Source organism: Macrotis lagotis, chromosome X, assembly GCF_037893015.1.
Source record: "Macrotis lagotis isolate mMagLag1 chromosome X, bilby.v1.9.chrom.fasta, whole genome shotgun sequence".
NCBI classification, from domain to species: Eukaryota; Metazoa; Chordata; class Mammalia; order Peramelemorphia; family Peramelidae; genus Macrotis; species Macrotis lagotis.
Window position 1 is genome coordinate 29,492,001 of NC_133666.1, and position 15,973 is coordinate 29,507,973.

At 44.8% G+C, this 15,973-nt stretch overlaps 1 protein-coding gene across 1 annotated transcript in view; it reads right to left on the bottom strand.

Annotated features, from left to right (window-relative positions):
* The window catches only part of GPC3 (glypican 3), an 821,180-nt gene extending 807,900 nt beyond the window's left edge, over nucleotides 1-13,280 (bottom strand). The window contains exon 1 of the mRNA XM_074201733.1: nucleotides 13,115-13,280. Within this exon, the coding sequence (XP_074057834.1) occupies nucleotides 13,115-13,280 (166 nt within the window). The remainder of the gene's footprint in view (nucleotides 1-13,114) is intronic.
* Nucleotides 13,281-15,973: the final 2,693 nt, after the last annotated feature.

Sequence of the window (15,973 nt, forward strand, 5' to 3'; positions counted from 1 at the left end):
CAAAGTTGGGGAGGCAAAATTTCACTGCCTGCCCAGACAGCAAAGCGCATGTGTACCTCAAAGACTAATAAAGGAAGATGGAATAGCAGATAAGAGATTCTAGGCAAAAATGTATGCATTCAGTCTCAACAGCAAAAAAAAAAAAAAAAAAAAAATCAATCCCCACACAATCACCATACTTTCCAAGCCAGAACCAAAAGCTCAACAGCCAGTGAGGGCCATTTATATGGTAGAGGGAACAAACACTGAGAACTATTTTCATATCATTTGGGCTGTTTATGCCTCTTTTGACAAGCATTATACTTTATTTATTTAAACTGAAGTCTCCTTAGTTCATTGTAGTCGCTAGAGACTGTCAGCAAAAGAGCCTACTATTCCCACTGGCAAGTTGGCTCTATTTATAGGTCAACTTGAATTTCTTGTTTTAAAATACTTCAGGTTTTGACCTATTCAAATTGTAGACATTTTCCTGCTGTTGTTTAAAGTGACTGATCATAGAGATTCCATCTTCCTCTTCCTATTCCTGCTGCTAATTAGCAACTGGTTAAGCATCAGCCTGGAGGAAGCTCAGCTGCCCAAAGGAGTAGACCCAACATATAAATCAATACCAAATTGAATGAGGAATTTGGATTGTTTGTTTGATCTTACAAAGCTCAAACGTCCCACTTAAATGTGATCCTATCTGTTTTGATTTCCTATTTGGGACCCAAAGTCACTCAAACAAACCTCTATTATAAAACACAAACCTGACCACTATCCTGAAGTCCTCTGTATTAGGCTATCTGGATATCTAGCTGATAAAGTTAAGAACTGGCCAAACCAGAGCTTTCACTCATATCCTCTTGCTTGCTACTTCTAAATGTAAACATTCCTTCCTCAAAGGATGATGCTTCCTTTTGTTCCTCAAAGTGAGTATAACCAAATCCACCTTGGGCAGATACAATCTGGGGTTCCACACCAAAGCAAACCCAATGGAGAATAAGGACGTCTTTCACAGATGATCTTCAAGCCCAGATGATTGTAGATTACCAAATACAGTTTTGTATGCAAGCATGTTCTAATCCTGGCCAAATTAGAAAGCAATAATGGCCACAAAGAAGTTTTTAAAAACCACAAATCTAGAAATATGAAAGTATAGAAAAACAGAAAATAGAGAAAGCAGTCTAAAGCAGATGCTCTGGAGGTCCCATACAACTTTATGATCCTATTAAAACATAAAATTTTCATGTAGGACAACTCAGCATGATGAAAGGAACATAAGATAATGAGTCAAAAGAGTCAGGTTCAAAGAATAGCTCTGCCCAAAGAAGTGATTTGTATGACTTTCAGCAAACCACTTCTTGCTACACCTAAGAGTCCCTTCTCTATAAAATGGGGGGGGGGGAGAAGGTAGAGATGGGGCTAGATGATCTCTAAGGCCCCTTCCAGCTATACATCTTGAATATGAGTCTAGTACCTAATTCTATCTTGTAAAAAGAGGAACATACATACAAAAGCCACATCTAATATACCAGACTTTATTATAATTCAAACGTAGTATACCAACAAAGACACCAAAAAGCAAACTCAAACCTAGTACAGGAGAACATTATTCTAACACAGTGATCACGCTGGCGAATGCAACAACTCCATCCAGTAAAAGTAAACTGTAATTCCATTAGTTTTGACAGTAATAGTTCTAGCTTCTCTGAAAGACCACACACAGTTAAAGGTAGTTAACTGCTGATTTTTAACATTTTAATAATGTGCACATTTGTAAATTGTTGCTTATACAATACCACTACCAGGTTTAAAGTGCAAGGAGATCAAAGAGAGCAAAAAAAGGACCCCTATGTGAAAAAAAATATATATTTTTAACGGCAGTTTTTCTGGTGGGAAAAAAAATGGGAAACTAAGAGGGTGCCCATCAACTAGGGAATGGATGAACAAATTTGGGTATATGAATTTAAAGAAATACTACTATGCTCTAAGAAATTATGAAGACCATTCTGAGAAATCTAGACTTATATGAATGGATGCAGGATGAAGTGAGAACCCCAGAAACAATTTATACATTAACAACATTGTAAAAGCAAACAACTTAGAAAAACAAGAGAATTCTAAATAACACAATGATCAACCAAAATTCTAGAAGACCCATGATTTAACATGCTATTCATTTCCTAACAGAAAAGTGATATCCTAGAGTGTAGATGGAGATGTATTTTTTGGACATAGCTAACATACAAAGCAGTTTAACTTGACTGTGTATAAAGGGTGTACCAAAAGCTATAGAAACACACCGAGACTTTTGAGATACCATTTATTTGATTATTATGAGGGTTTTGTTTTTATTTTTTTTTTCAGTGGGGGTGTCCAGGAGAGAAAATCAATTCTTAATCATTGGAAAAATAAATTGAGCGGCAGCTAGATGGATAGCACACCGGCCCTGGAGTTAGAAGGTGCTGAGTTCAAATTCAGCCTCAGACATGTGATACTTAGTAGCTGTGTCACCTTGAGCAACTCACTTAACTCCATTGCCTTGCAAAAAAAAAAAAAGAGAAGAAAGAAAACTGAAATAAATTGTTGTTTGTATCAATAATACAATTCTACAGATTCCAAGGTACTTACCTGAACCCAAAGTACCTAGGGTAACTTCTGATACCTAAGATCATCTCTTCTTACAAGGCCCTAGATTGTAATACCTAAAAACATATGCAGCTAATCAAAGGGTCTTTGTTTTAAACAGCAAAATGCTGGCAACATATATTTTAAGAAATCTGACAGTCATAACCCTCTGAAAGTTTCTGCAAAAAAGCAGGGGCTGTAACATTAATTAGTAAAGTTCCCCTCCTCCTTACTTGACATCAGAGTAGCTCAGAGAATTTTAATTACTTTAATGAAAGATGTAGGAAGTCCCCCAAACACAGCCATGTCCCCAAAAAGTCACCTACAAAAAACACCTCCCCAGTAGTCCTCTCATTATTCTGGAGCTTCACATGCAAGGTAGACTGTGCCAGAAGTAGCTGATACCAGGAAGTGTAATTATCCTAGATGGACCAAATTCACAGTAAAAACTGACAGTCACTACTTTAATTAGGATCATATTTCTGTAGTTAGGAAAATGATGGAATTTGATAAATGAGCAGGAACTTTATGGTATAGGTGACAATTAACTCTACAACTAATTTGGGGGCCAATCCATCTGAAAGTGTTCACTCAAGCTCTTTGAAAAGCTCTGCTCACTAGCCTGGACCCATGAAAATGAAGCTAGTTCTCTAGGGTATTAAAAGTATGCAAGTACAGAGATATATTATAGACACACACACATACAGCCAATAACTACATTATGATGAAACTGCATCTCATTTCCCCCCACCCCCTTAAAATGGGGGGGGGGCAATTCGACAGAGACATAAGGCCAGAAGCCTGGGAAAAATGAATCCCTTCAAAAAAGCTTCCCCCATCCCCTTTTCAAATTCTCTACAGCAATCCAATTCAGGCCAGCAATTACCCAGGGAGTCAATTGTCTTCCACATAATAATAATAAACAGCTGACATTTGCATAGTGCTTTTATGGTTTACAAAGCACTTTGCTTTCAGGATCTCATTAGCTTCTCAGACAGTCCTGGGAGGCAAATAGCATAAGTATCTTTTGAATTATCCCCATTTTATTGATGGGGGAAACTGAGGTGCAGAGAAGGGATTTATCCAAGAGGAGAGCTTTCAAGTAGCAAAACCGGAATTCAAACCCTTGTCTTCTTACTCCAAATCGCCTGTGCTTCTACCCCACTGCATAGGCCACGTGCAGATCCAGCCAGGAGCTAATGGCGAACACCCAAAGATGTCTCAATTCCAACCATCTTGACCCCTACCCACAGGTCTGCGTAGTGACAGTCTTCATGCACCTAAGAATAGGCAGAAAGAAGAAATAACCCACACACACACACACACACACAGTGAGACTTTTAACTGAACCATAAATTTGGTCCAACTGGGGGATACTGAACAAACATTTGGAAGGCGAGGTGTCCTGTAAGCAGGGAAGACCTATACTTTGTACCCCCAACAGGAGCATCTATGGTAGAAAGGCACTTTATAAAGAGGTGTACTGTCTTGAAGACATATTCAAGTAGAATTGAAAGGATATTGGAACACTGAAGGTACATGCCTTAATCATCTAAGTCCTACTGGGTCTAACTGGGTCAGGCTAAATATGTGGTTGAGAGAAGTCTGGTCTTCTTCACTCCAGCTTCAATGTACAGAAGACAAAGGCCATGTGCTATCATCTATCTCTCCCCTTAGCCATCAACTAGGAAGGTGGCAGCAACTGAGGGGAGTTAGGGCCTAACACTAAGTGAGAAGGACAAAGGTTGGCGAATGTGAGGGGCTCACTGAGAGCACACAGGTAGGATCCTATCCAGTTAGCAATAACATGATCATAATCTCCCAGCATGTGATGAAGGGCCTGGAGGAAACATAACTGTCTTTACATAGTTGAAGGGCACTCAAAAAAAAAGAGAGATTAGATTATTTCTCTTGGGCCTAGAATATAGGATTAAGGGAGATAGGTTTGGAAATCGTAATGTGTTTGTAGGCCCAAAGGGAAAAACCTCCCAACCACTAGTGCCATAAAAAGTGGAATGTCCTGCCTGCTTCAGGAAATAGTGGGCTCCCTCTGGCTTGAGGTCTACTTTGAAAGACTGTATGACCACTTGGCTAGTAATTATGTGGTTGAGGGGATCCTTGTTTATAAAGGGGCCAGACTGGATAGGCTCTGAGGTACCTTTCAGCTTGGAGATTCTATGATCTTTTCCTATCAAATAATTTATTGATATAAGCTTATTAAGTACACTTCAAAGAGCTCAGTGGATTTACAAATCTATGCATATGAATAGGAGGACTTCCACTCCTGAAAACAAGTCATTAATTTTCTGGAACACACTAGCACTGCATTTTGACTTTCTCATGTACAAATTCCCAAATGAAGCAGAGGCAGAAGTGAAAGTGTCCCCCTGGTCAAGGATCTATAGATTTTTTTCTTTTAAAAGTCACAAACCCAACTATTCCTATTCATCAACAAACAGGGTATTGGTCTTTAATTGACCTAATTTTCAGTTGAGCTCTAAACTTACTCACCTTGCATATTCACCAAGGTAGTCAATGAAGTTAGTACTTTCCTACATTTAACAGTTTTCTCAGGGGAACATTTTAAAATCGGCAATAATAGGTTGGTTGAAATGATTTTTCCTACACAGTGCTTTCCACAGACAAGTCTCATGCATATCAGGTGGAGACTCTGGCTATCTCTCCAGAGACAAACCAGAGGATATCTGACCCAACTTCTTTAGCTAAATGAACTAAGGAGTCTACTGCTAATGCACATTATTTAGTGGGATTCAGGGTTTGGGGAGAAGGGCTATGTTGGATGTAGTCAGCTCTCTCATTCTGGAAGACCATGAACCTTAGGTTATATAAGGTATCAAATCCCTGGTGGGGTAATTTACCAAAATGTCAGCATCACCCCCCCCACCTCTACTAACCTGAAGCTCCTTCCCTCTCCAAGAGTGATCTTTTTAAAAGCCCTATGCCATTTCCTGTATGGGACTTCTGATATCAGCTTAGAGTAGTATCCTCAGGTCACAGCCAAGCTGGAGAGCATCCAAAGGAGGATGAGGAAGGACTAAAAGATAAAATCAAATAACAAGTGACCGAAGGAACTGGGCATCTTCACTCTACAGGAGACATGACTGAGGGAAGGAAGAAGACATGATTGTTGTCCCCAACTATTAGAAGGGTTGCCACATGGAAAGTGAAATAGCCCTGTTCTACTTAAGCAGTAGGTGGAAGATATAGAGAGGAAAGATGCCTCCGAAGGAGGTGAGCCAGATTCACCTGGATTCTGCTGGACAGGTCAGCATCATCTATGTAATGTTCACCTTTAGTCAGAAAGCTTCTGATGCAAATAACAGAGGCTTTACTCATTAACTGGATTTCAAGAGGTTAGTTAACCAATTGAAGTACTATCTATTGGTCTTTAAATGATGCCAACTCAATTATAATGATGATATTGCCAATCTCTACTTGTTCTTGTGATATTCAAGATGAGCCAGACAATGTTGACAGGGGGTTAGAACCTGATAACTTCAATCATGAATGTCCTCCATGCCTTAAAAATGGGCTCTACCATAGGAATTCAAAGTTATTTTAAAAAAAAAAATATATCATATCCAGAGTAGAGACAATTACTATCACAATGATCTATGATGTGATGTGGAGCATCATGCCAAAATCAATGTCTTCCCTCCTAAAATTTATATTATAAATCATACAACCCACAATTAATACAGAACCGAGAGACACGGAAGATCCAAGTGAAAAGGAGTCATTTAAAAAAACATTCAAATTCCATAAGTTGGTACTTTCTTTTGAGCAGTATAATCATAATCCTCAAATTCTTTCAAAATGATGCATCATGTACAAGCAGTAATCTCTTATCTCCAATTTTCTTAGAAATGAGTCATAACATAGCTCTTTAGAACCTGTGCTTTCACATGTGTCAAAAACAAATAGATGGCATAGTCATTTATAGCTGCCATTTAAGCAGAAGGAAAACAATCACGTTATCAATGGATGTGTATGTACACCTAGTATGTAATAATGTATATTTTGTTTAACCAGAGTACATTTTGTAAATACAGACTTTCGCAAGGCATTCGAGACAAACTCTCTTCTCCCTAGCTGGTAATAAATCAGCTTTTTCCTAGGCTACAGCCCATACAGCAAACATTGCAACTCTCAAGATGGAAGATGGAAGTAGCAGAATGCTCTAAAATACTGCATCAAAACATTGGATACAACCTACCAGCCCATGAGGAAAAACATTGCAAAATTGACACCATCTGTGTAATCTCACACACACCAAAACTAATCTCCCTTATGCCTGGGTTTCCTAATTCTGAGAAATGAAATTTGCTCAAAGAATTAGGAGAGTTCTTTTTCCAGGCATTAAGTCCAATCAAAGACACGTCTTCACATCTCCCACCTCAACTCCTTTCCTCTCTAACCTTTGGCCTGACTCAATATTTTGGCCATTCCATCTGTTTCCCTACAAGTGCCTTTTAGTGTGTTTTCCTCCCTAAACTTCTGCCGGCTTAGTTTCCCATGGAAAGGTCCCCTCAGAATCCTTAATGGCAGGTGTCCCATGAAGTTAGCAGCTACTTCTCCAAACAGACTGTTTCCCTAGAAGCACATCACAAATCTTAATACATTGTGCAGCACACTCAGAAGAATCCTTTAAGGAACGATGTTAATAAGCTTATCTCGTATTAAAATTCAATGACTTTTACAAGTTAAAAAAATCTATCACCCCATCCCCCCAGTTTTGTTTCTACTGTCACCATGCCCATCAACACACAGAGACAGATATTTCGAGTGGATGCAGACAGACAGACAACATACACACATTTTATTCTCCCTTTAAATTTCCTGTTCCAAACCACAGCTGTCAGCCCATATATAATTCGAGTGCTGGTTCGGCTCCTTTCCAAGGACCTTCAGGGACATGATAACTGCTTTCAATTGTCTAAAGGGCCCTTCCAGTGCAAGGGGGATTTATCTTATTCTAATTTGCCCCAGAGGGCAATGCTAGGAGAGAAAGGCGTGGAAATGGCAGAGGCAAATTCCCCCTCCTTGTAAAAGGAAGTGCTTGTTAGGGAGTAGAACCCTCCCAAATGGAATGGGCTATTTTGGGAGGTAATGATTTCACCATTACCAGCTGTTAATCAATCAAAGGCTCAATGATCACTAGATGGGGCTGCCTAGAGAAGACCCTGAAGTGGGTAGAACCTGGATTAGGTGGCATCTAAGGTACTTTCCAAATCCAAGAACATGAATTTTCTAAGGCAGAGACCATCCCCATGCCAACCTTGTCAGAGTCCACAACATTGGTGCTTTTCAGGAGTTTTGTGATCCCCATTGGTCTGTACCACAGAGCCCCTTCCCAAAGTAAATGAGACTCAATCTTATTTATGGCATATTAAGAATTCTGGAACAACCCTTGGGAATGACATTTAGCAATCCACTTTTCCCTTGTCTAAAATTGTATCCATTCGCCAGTGTATCTGGGTGTAGGCCAAGACAAACTCAATTAAGCTTAGACTTCTAAGCTCAATGGCTTTTTTGCTGAATTTTTCTAAAAGACAAAAAGAAAAACACAGTTGTAGTGAAGAGTTATTGTGTGGATTTTCTGCCAGATACTATTCATACGGCTGGTTTCCATTTGCAGTTCTTTTTCTGAGCTACAACTTCCTAAAAACCAGGATATGAAAAGATCTAGAGGTCTTAAGGACTTGCTCTTTAGAGTCATAACCCTGTGCCTCAGAACACCAAAAGAAATGGGAATATAAGACCAGAGAGATTTAGATCAGCTTTGTGGGAGTTTAGTGGAGTCCTTCAGCCCCTGTGATTTATTTTTGATGCTGGCTGATTTCAAATACCATTTCCTCTCATCAGTATTAACATAAGAGATGCACCTTCTCCATCAACTATATAAGCCAATTCTGCCAATGACCAAAGTTAGAAGCCAAGCTGGGGCATTCCCTATAAACTGAGGCAAGAAACTCTTTCTGGTGTTCCTCTTTATCCCAGCTCAATCTCCTTTCTTCCCCCCTGGGATAGAGAAAGCTTCAGCACAGTTAATACAGTGGAGCAAGCAAACTCAACATGGCTTAAAATATGGAATAAAGTAAGTCAAGCGATCATCATGATGGTTCACAACTATCAAATAATTTGCAGCTCTCTTTCAATTTCCAACAGCTGAATGACAGTAGCAAATTACACATTTATTCACGTTGAAATTACACACTTGCCCCGTATTTAGTCTGCCATTACCATTTCTACTTTGAAATACTGATTAACTCTCTCAATACGTGGCCATACATTAAGCTTTCCTCTGTATTTTGGATATGGAGCCTAAGGTCTGACAGGTCTCACCATGTCATTCCTCTGCTTGAAAATATTCAGTAGGGGGAGGCTAGGTGGACCAGTGGATAAAGCACCGGCCTTGGAGTCAGGAGTACCTGGGTTCAAATCCGATCTCAGACACTTAATAATTACCTAGCTGTGTGGCCTTGGGCAAGCCACTTAACCCCACTTGCCTTGCAAAAAAAAAAGAAGAAAAGGAAAAAGAAAAGAAAATATTCAGTAGTTCCTCACTCTGAAGATAAAATACAAATGCTTGAGCTGGAGATTAAGCCTTTGCAATCTAATGCCAACCTACCTTGCCAGTCTTCTCTTCACTACACCAGGGGTAGGGAACCTCCAGCCCAAGAGCTATTGTCTGTTGCCAAGGCAACCATAGGTGGGACTCAAAATTCAATAGATCCAGGAGCTTCTTTGGGATGAATTAATAAAATGTTTGACCACACATGACCACATATGTATTTAGAAAATACAGAGAAAAGCATAATGGGCAACTCTTCTAGAATTTCTTTCATGCCAAGCTAGGGTCACATAGCCAGTGTGGCAAGTCTTGAACCCAAGTCGACCCAATCTAGATCCGTCCTTTATTCATGCCACTGTGACTCCATTTTAAATTTAGTTTGTTGTTGTTTTTCAGTCATTTTTCAGTTGTGTCTGACGCTTTGTGGGGTTTTCTTGGCAGAGGTTATTAGAGTGATTTGCCATTTCCTTCTTCAATTCATTTTACAGATGTGGAAACTGAGGCAAACAGTAAAGTGACCTGCCCAGGGTTACGCAGCTATTAAATGTCTAAAGCTGGACTTGAACTCAGGAAGAGGAAATCTTCCTGCTTTCAGGTCAGACCAGCCAGCTGGGCCTTTGCACATAGTAAGGACTTAATAAGACACTATTGAAATGGGTTGAATATAACCTGTCTTCAATAATAGTCAGAGCGGATATGTAGGTTATTCCTGGCAATTCTCTCATGCCATCCTTTTATTTTAAAGTATTTTTTATTCTGAACTAAAGCATCAAATGAAATGGGTATTTCCATATACATAGTTTTCTCAATGGGCCTACAGTCTGGCCTCAAAAAGGTGAATTTTGAAGGAGAAAGGAGCTCTAGAAGGAAATCTCCATTACAATACACTACTTACTAGGAGGCAGGGCTATCCTTAAGAGCATAGAATTCAATATATTCCAACTGCCTAAAGTCTCAAGGGTTAAGTGACTTGCCCAAGGCCACACTTAGGGGAGCCAGGCCTCTAGAGTCAAGTACTTTTTCCATTAAATTATGATTCCTGAGGTCCCTCAGAGTACTAATAACTTCTTGATAGGATTACAAAATTGGAAGGGCCCTAAGAACTTGCCCTCTTCCAGCTCCCTCCCCATATCATTTGACAGGAAAAAAAAAAATCACTAAAAGTCCAAAAAGATATGGTTTTATTGAGGAAATCACCTAACCATTAAGTAAGAACTGAGACTTGAACCCAGACCACAGAGCAAATCACACCCTGACATTTTAAAATTTGCTAAAATGAAACTGTCAAAGGGGACAAGCAAGCCTTAATGGGGGGGGGGGTTGCCATTCTTTAGCAATTTTTCAGATTTTTTTAATGCCATCTATAAGTCACCTTCTTTTACCCCTACTCCCCAGGCAATGGAAAACATTGATCGTGCCACTAGTCTCTACTGTACTTAGACCTCACAAGAAACATATTCATCAGATTAACAATGTCAAGAGAAAAAGATTTTTCACAACTGTTCAAGTTATATTCATACAATAAAACATCAATGTCTGAACTGAAAAGAACAGAAAATACATATTCTACTGTTGTCAGCTCTTCATAAGCTGTTATACATACAGCTTGTTCATCTTTAATATGTGAACACTCCAAAATAAGGGGTGAATTTTCCTCTTAAAACTTCATATTCCTTTATGATACATCCATATAGCTTTCATTTCAGCCTCCCCCCCCCTCAAAAAAAGAAAAGGCAATTGGCCTTTGAAACGGCAGTATGCTTAGCCATTGCCTCAAGGAAAGAGGTGGTGAGTGCAGTACCTTACCATTGAAAGTGAAAACCTTCCTAAGAAGCCACAGAGAGGCTCTGGCAATACCTACTGGACAGTGTTCTGCATTCTCTATAATTGAGAAAGATGTTAGAAGGGAGGGGCTAGGGTGCATAGAGGTTAACTGACTTGTCCAAGGTGTCACTGTTAGTAATAGTTACCTGGCTAGTAGGAAGATTTGAATTCAAGTCTTCCAGACTGCAAGCCTTCTTTCCACTGTCACATTCGCATCTTGACTAAAAGCAACCACTTTCAGCTGCATGCAAGACTGATCAGATGTTCCCAATAGAGTTTAATTTAGATCATAACTGAAATTGGCTGCAGAACCTCCATCAAAATTAAGTAAAGTTGTGGGTATCAAGTGTAGAGGATTTGCAGCTGTAGATCAGGGTTTGAACCCCAGATCTGCTATTTACCATGGGTGACCTTGGGCATTTAACCCCCAGGGGCCTGTTTACTTAAATCTAAAATGAGGGTATTGCAGTCCAGGATCCTTTCTAGGATCCCATAATAGATGAAGCAGAAAACTTAAAAGAGCATTCATAATAAATTAACCTGTTTGAAACTCTTACTTACAATGTCAGTCTAACAATTTGTCATAATTGGATTCCAAAGCATGGTTTTTACTAGCGAGTTATGCATCCAGTATCCTTAACATTCATCTGTTGAGAGCAGACTCTCACAACCCAAGGAAAGAAATGTTAGAGGCATGTGAGATTTGGGCAGTGCTGGAAGCTCAAGTGGACCATCTCCCTCCATCAAGCACGGGTGCAAAAAGGAAAACCAGTGGTAAATCTTAGAGGGATGCGTAATGCACAGGGAGCTGAAATGGCCGGCATTAGCCTGGAGTGATGGGTCAGAGGGATTAGAACCCACTTCTGTCTGACTCCCAGCCGAGCCTCTTCTCCATCACCTAGATCACTATGCCTGCCCATATCTACACAGATCGTATACATTACCTCCAAAAAAGAATCTGATTTAAGAGGCTAAAAAGGTAAGTAGTCAGAATACATGGTTCCACCCTTACTCAGTACGGGGGGGGGGGGGGGATGTTGGAAAGAGCAGGTTTCAAAAAGCATCCTGTGGCTGCGAGGCGATATGGCTAGTGGAGAGAGAGGGTCAGTCTTAACATCGGGGTTTAAGTTCTGCCTTTGACAAGGACCAGTTAATGATAACGACACGCTCTTTGCCCCTCTCAATGGGGCACAGCCCCAGTCAACTCTCTGACATGCATCAGAAAGAAGATGACATTCCAGGAAGAGAAAACCGGAGATCTCTACCACACCCCACTGCGCCCCAAAAAGCATCAGTTCTTGCCAAGGGCAAATGTGGTACAGCCAAAGTTGTCAATGTAGCCAGTCAAAGGGTCTTTCTAAAAGGAAACGGGAAAGGGGTACGGGGAGCACAGCAACTGCTCCTTCCCTTCCTAACGTCTCTACTTTTGACTGTGGGAAAATCCGTCCGAGTCTTAGTAAGCGTGTCATCCTGAAAAGGGAAAGTGCGTTGAGAGGTCCCTCCGCATCCCTGCTCGCCCAGCAAACGAAGACGAGGATGGCAGGGCGGCGAGGATGGCAGGGCGGCGAGGAGGCAGGGCGGCGAGGAGGCAGGGCGGCGAGGAGGCAGGGCGCGCCGGCCACCACTCGCCCCATTCATTCATCAGCCCTTCCTCTCACCTAGGCAGAAGGCGGGTACCTGCTCACAGAGTCTGGAGCTCTGTCTCTCCCATCTCCGTGTCACCAACTTTGGCGTGCCTGGCTGGGGGAATATTGGCGACCTTGCGTCCCCCCGGAGCCCTCCCTAGTCCTGCGCCTTTCCTTCCCAACCTCGGGCGCCGGGAGTAGACCATGTAGATGCCCCCCGAGGTGGGGCGGGCGTGGGCTACCCCAGGCATCTCGTCTCCCCCCTTCCTCCCCCTCGAACACCCGCGTAAAACAGCCGCCCCTTGGCTGGGTGCCCTCCTGCGTTCCCTGAGCCCCCCCCATGAGGATTCTAAGGGTGGGGTACTGAAGGGGTGCTCAGTTAGGTCCGGGGGTCCGCGAGCAACTTGTACGGCTCGAGTCCGAGGGGAGAGGGGGGCAATGGAGGTAGGCTCCCGGTCCTCACCTGCCAAGGGGGCGTCGGGCACCCATTGGAGCCCCGGCTGCAGCCTCTGGAAGAAGGGGCGGACTTGGTGACAGGTGGCCTCGGGGGCTGCCGGCTGGGGCTGGATGCCCACGCTCAGCAGCGTGAACACAGCCAGCAGGCACGCGGAGCGTCGGATCCTGGCCATCGCGGTGTCCGGGGTGGGGGGGAGCCCCGGGAGGTGGCTCGACGGGGCGAACTGGGCCGAGCGGTGGGGGGGGGGGGGTCCCAGGACAGCCAGCTGATCCCGGGCAGTCGGGAGCGGGGCCGGAGGCTCGCGACGCCCACCGGCTGCAAAAGTTTCCCCCTCCCCGAGCCGCGGGAGCGCGGGCAGCGAGGCGGGGAGGCGGCGGAGCTCGGCGAGGGCGCTCGGAGGTCCCTGCGGGCCGCGGGGGCTCGGCGCCGGGCAGCGGCCGGGCGGAGCGGCGGCGGCGGCGGCGCTGGAGCCGGCGGCAGCCCGGGCGAGCTCCCGCGTCCTCCCCGGCTCTCCACGGGCGCTCTGACAGAACTACTGCAGAGGGGCTGCGGGCTCGGGCGCGCTGATTGGCTTCCCGGCAGCCGTCCCCTCTGACTGGCTCTCCGCGAAGTTCCCTAGCCTCCCTCCGCCTTCGCGCCGCTCATTGGCCCGCGGCCGCCAGGACTTTTCCCTCAAGGCTGGTTTCTTTGGAAGCGGCCCTCGCTGCCGCCTCTCCGGGCGGGGGGCTTCGGCGGCGGCGCGGCGGCGGCGCCCCTCCCCTCGGCTCTCGGAGCCCGGCCCCCTCCCCCGCAGGCCGGGCCCGGGTCTCGCCTGCCGCCCCGGGGGCCCCGCCCCAGCCCTCTGGGGTCGAGCCCGGCGCCCCCCTCGCGGGGTTCCCCTCGAGCACCCCCTCGGAGTGGTGCCTAAAGGAGAGCCCCAGGGGCCCGCGGCCCTGGAGCACGGGAATGCCCCCCAGGCGGAGGCGCAGGTGCCAGCCCCGACGGCCGCCCGAGCGCCCAGAGGCGGGGAAGGAAAGCAGCCCCTCCTCCCCCGCACAGCCACCTGCTGAGGTAGCAGAGAGGCCCGGGCTTGGGGGGAGGGGAGCAGGCGGCGCGGGGACCTCCCCGACGGGGGCAAGTGAAGTGCCTCCCAGCGCGGCCGCCCTCATGCTGTCTGTGCCAAAGCCAGGGAACCCTGGGGTTGCCGCCCCGGGGCAGAAAGCCCAGAGCATGCCAGCTGGCCCTCGGGAGGCACCGCGCCTTTCCTCCGTCGAGCCTGGCTGGTCCACAGAAAACTCAACGCCGAGCACTTCTAAAGAGAAAGTCGGGAGAACCTGGCCCTTCCAGACGGCAGCAGCGGGAGGCAGCTGAAGCGTGGGCCCCAAAGGGAAAAGGGCAGAGAGGACACGAACATGCACCACATCCCCCGGGAAGAAAGGGCCCGAACCCACAGCAGCACACACCGAAGTGGGAAGGAAAGGAGCCTGGATATTAAAGGGGGGGGGGGGGGGAGAAGAGGATCCCAGCCAGGCACCAAAAGGGGAGAGAAGGGCAGGTCCCTGGGCACAAGTGCCGGGGAGGAAGGTGGAAGGGAGGGGCTGAAGATTGCCCACTTCATGCTGCATCTCCCCCCAATCCGAGTTACAACTGAGACAGGGAAAAGGAGGGTACTGAGTGTCAGAGGGGCTGCAGTCTAATGGACCTCAGCTGCTTGCTACCTTTATGACTGGGCAACCTCAGTTCTTTCTGGGCCTCATCTACCTCCTTTGTAAAATGGAGGGAGTGGGGCGAAATGATCTCTCTAAAGGCCCTTTCCAGCTCTGAAATCCATTTCGTTGTTTGTTAGTTTTTCCATTCAGTTCCAGTTGCCAGTGAGCAGGTGGGAGCTAATTGACTGTCTCCGACAGCACAGCCAAGAGAGTCCTCTATACCTGGGCACCACAGGGAGTAGACAATGGAGTTTTTAAAGCCCCTTGTCTCCGAACTAACTTTCCAGCTTCCTATATATTATTTCTCTTCCTGATAGCTCCATTCCAACAAAATGGAGCTTTTCTGCCCAGTACAACTCCTATCTCCCACCTCCTTTCCTTTACTAACAGTGACCCATGCCTACAATGCTTTCCCATTCACCTACAATTCAATGAATCCACCACTTTCTTCAAGATACAAGTTAAGCAACAATCAATCAATGAACATTTATTAAGGGCCTACTCTAAGGCAGACCCTGGAACTGGAGATGCAAAAAGAGGCAAAATACAGTCTCTGAACAATGGTAGAAAGCACACAAACCAATATATACAGGGTGAAAAGGAAATGATTAACAGGTGGAAGACACTACAATGAAGAGGGGTTGGGAAAGAAGATGGGATTTTAGTTGGTACAAAGGAAGCCAGGCAGGGAGAACAGCCAGAGACTACCCAGAACCAAGAGATGGAGAGTCTGTGTGTGTGTGTGTGTGTGTGTGTGTGTGTGTGTGAAACATCTAGGTCAATGTCACTGTATGGATGAAGACTGTTAGTGAATAAGCTGTAAGAAGACAAAGGTAGGAGGGGGCTGGGTTCTAAACAGCTTTGCATATTAAACAGAGCATTTTGTATTTGCTCTTTGAGGCAGTAGGGAGCCACAGGAGTTTATTGAGGAGGGGTTTGACATCATCAGAACTGCTCTTTAGGAAAATCACTTTAGTGGCTGAATAGATGATGGATTGGAATAGGGAGGGATTTGAGGCAGGCCGACTGATCAACAGGCAGATGGATAAGAGGAAAACGGAAGAGGAGAGAGTGATCAGCAGTGTCAAACGCTGCAGAGAGGTCAAGGAGAATGAGGACTGAGAAAAGATCATTGAATTTAACAAGAAATCATTAGTAACTTTGGAGAGTCCACTGC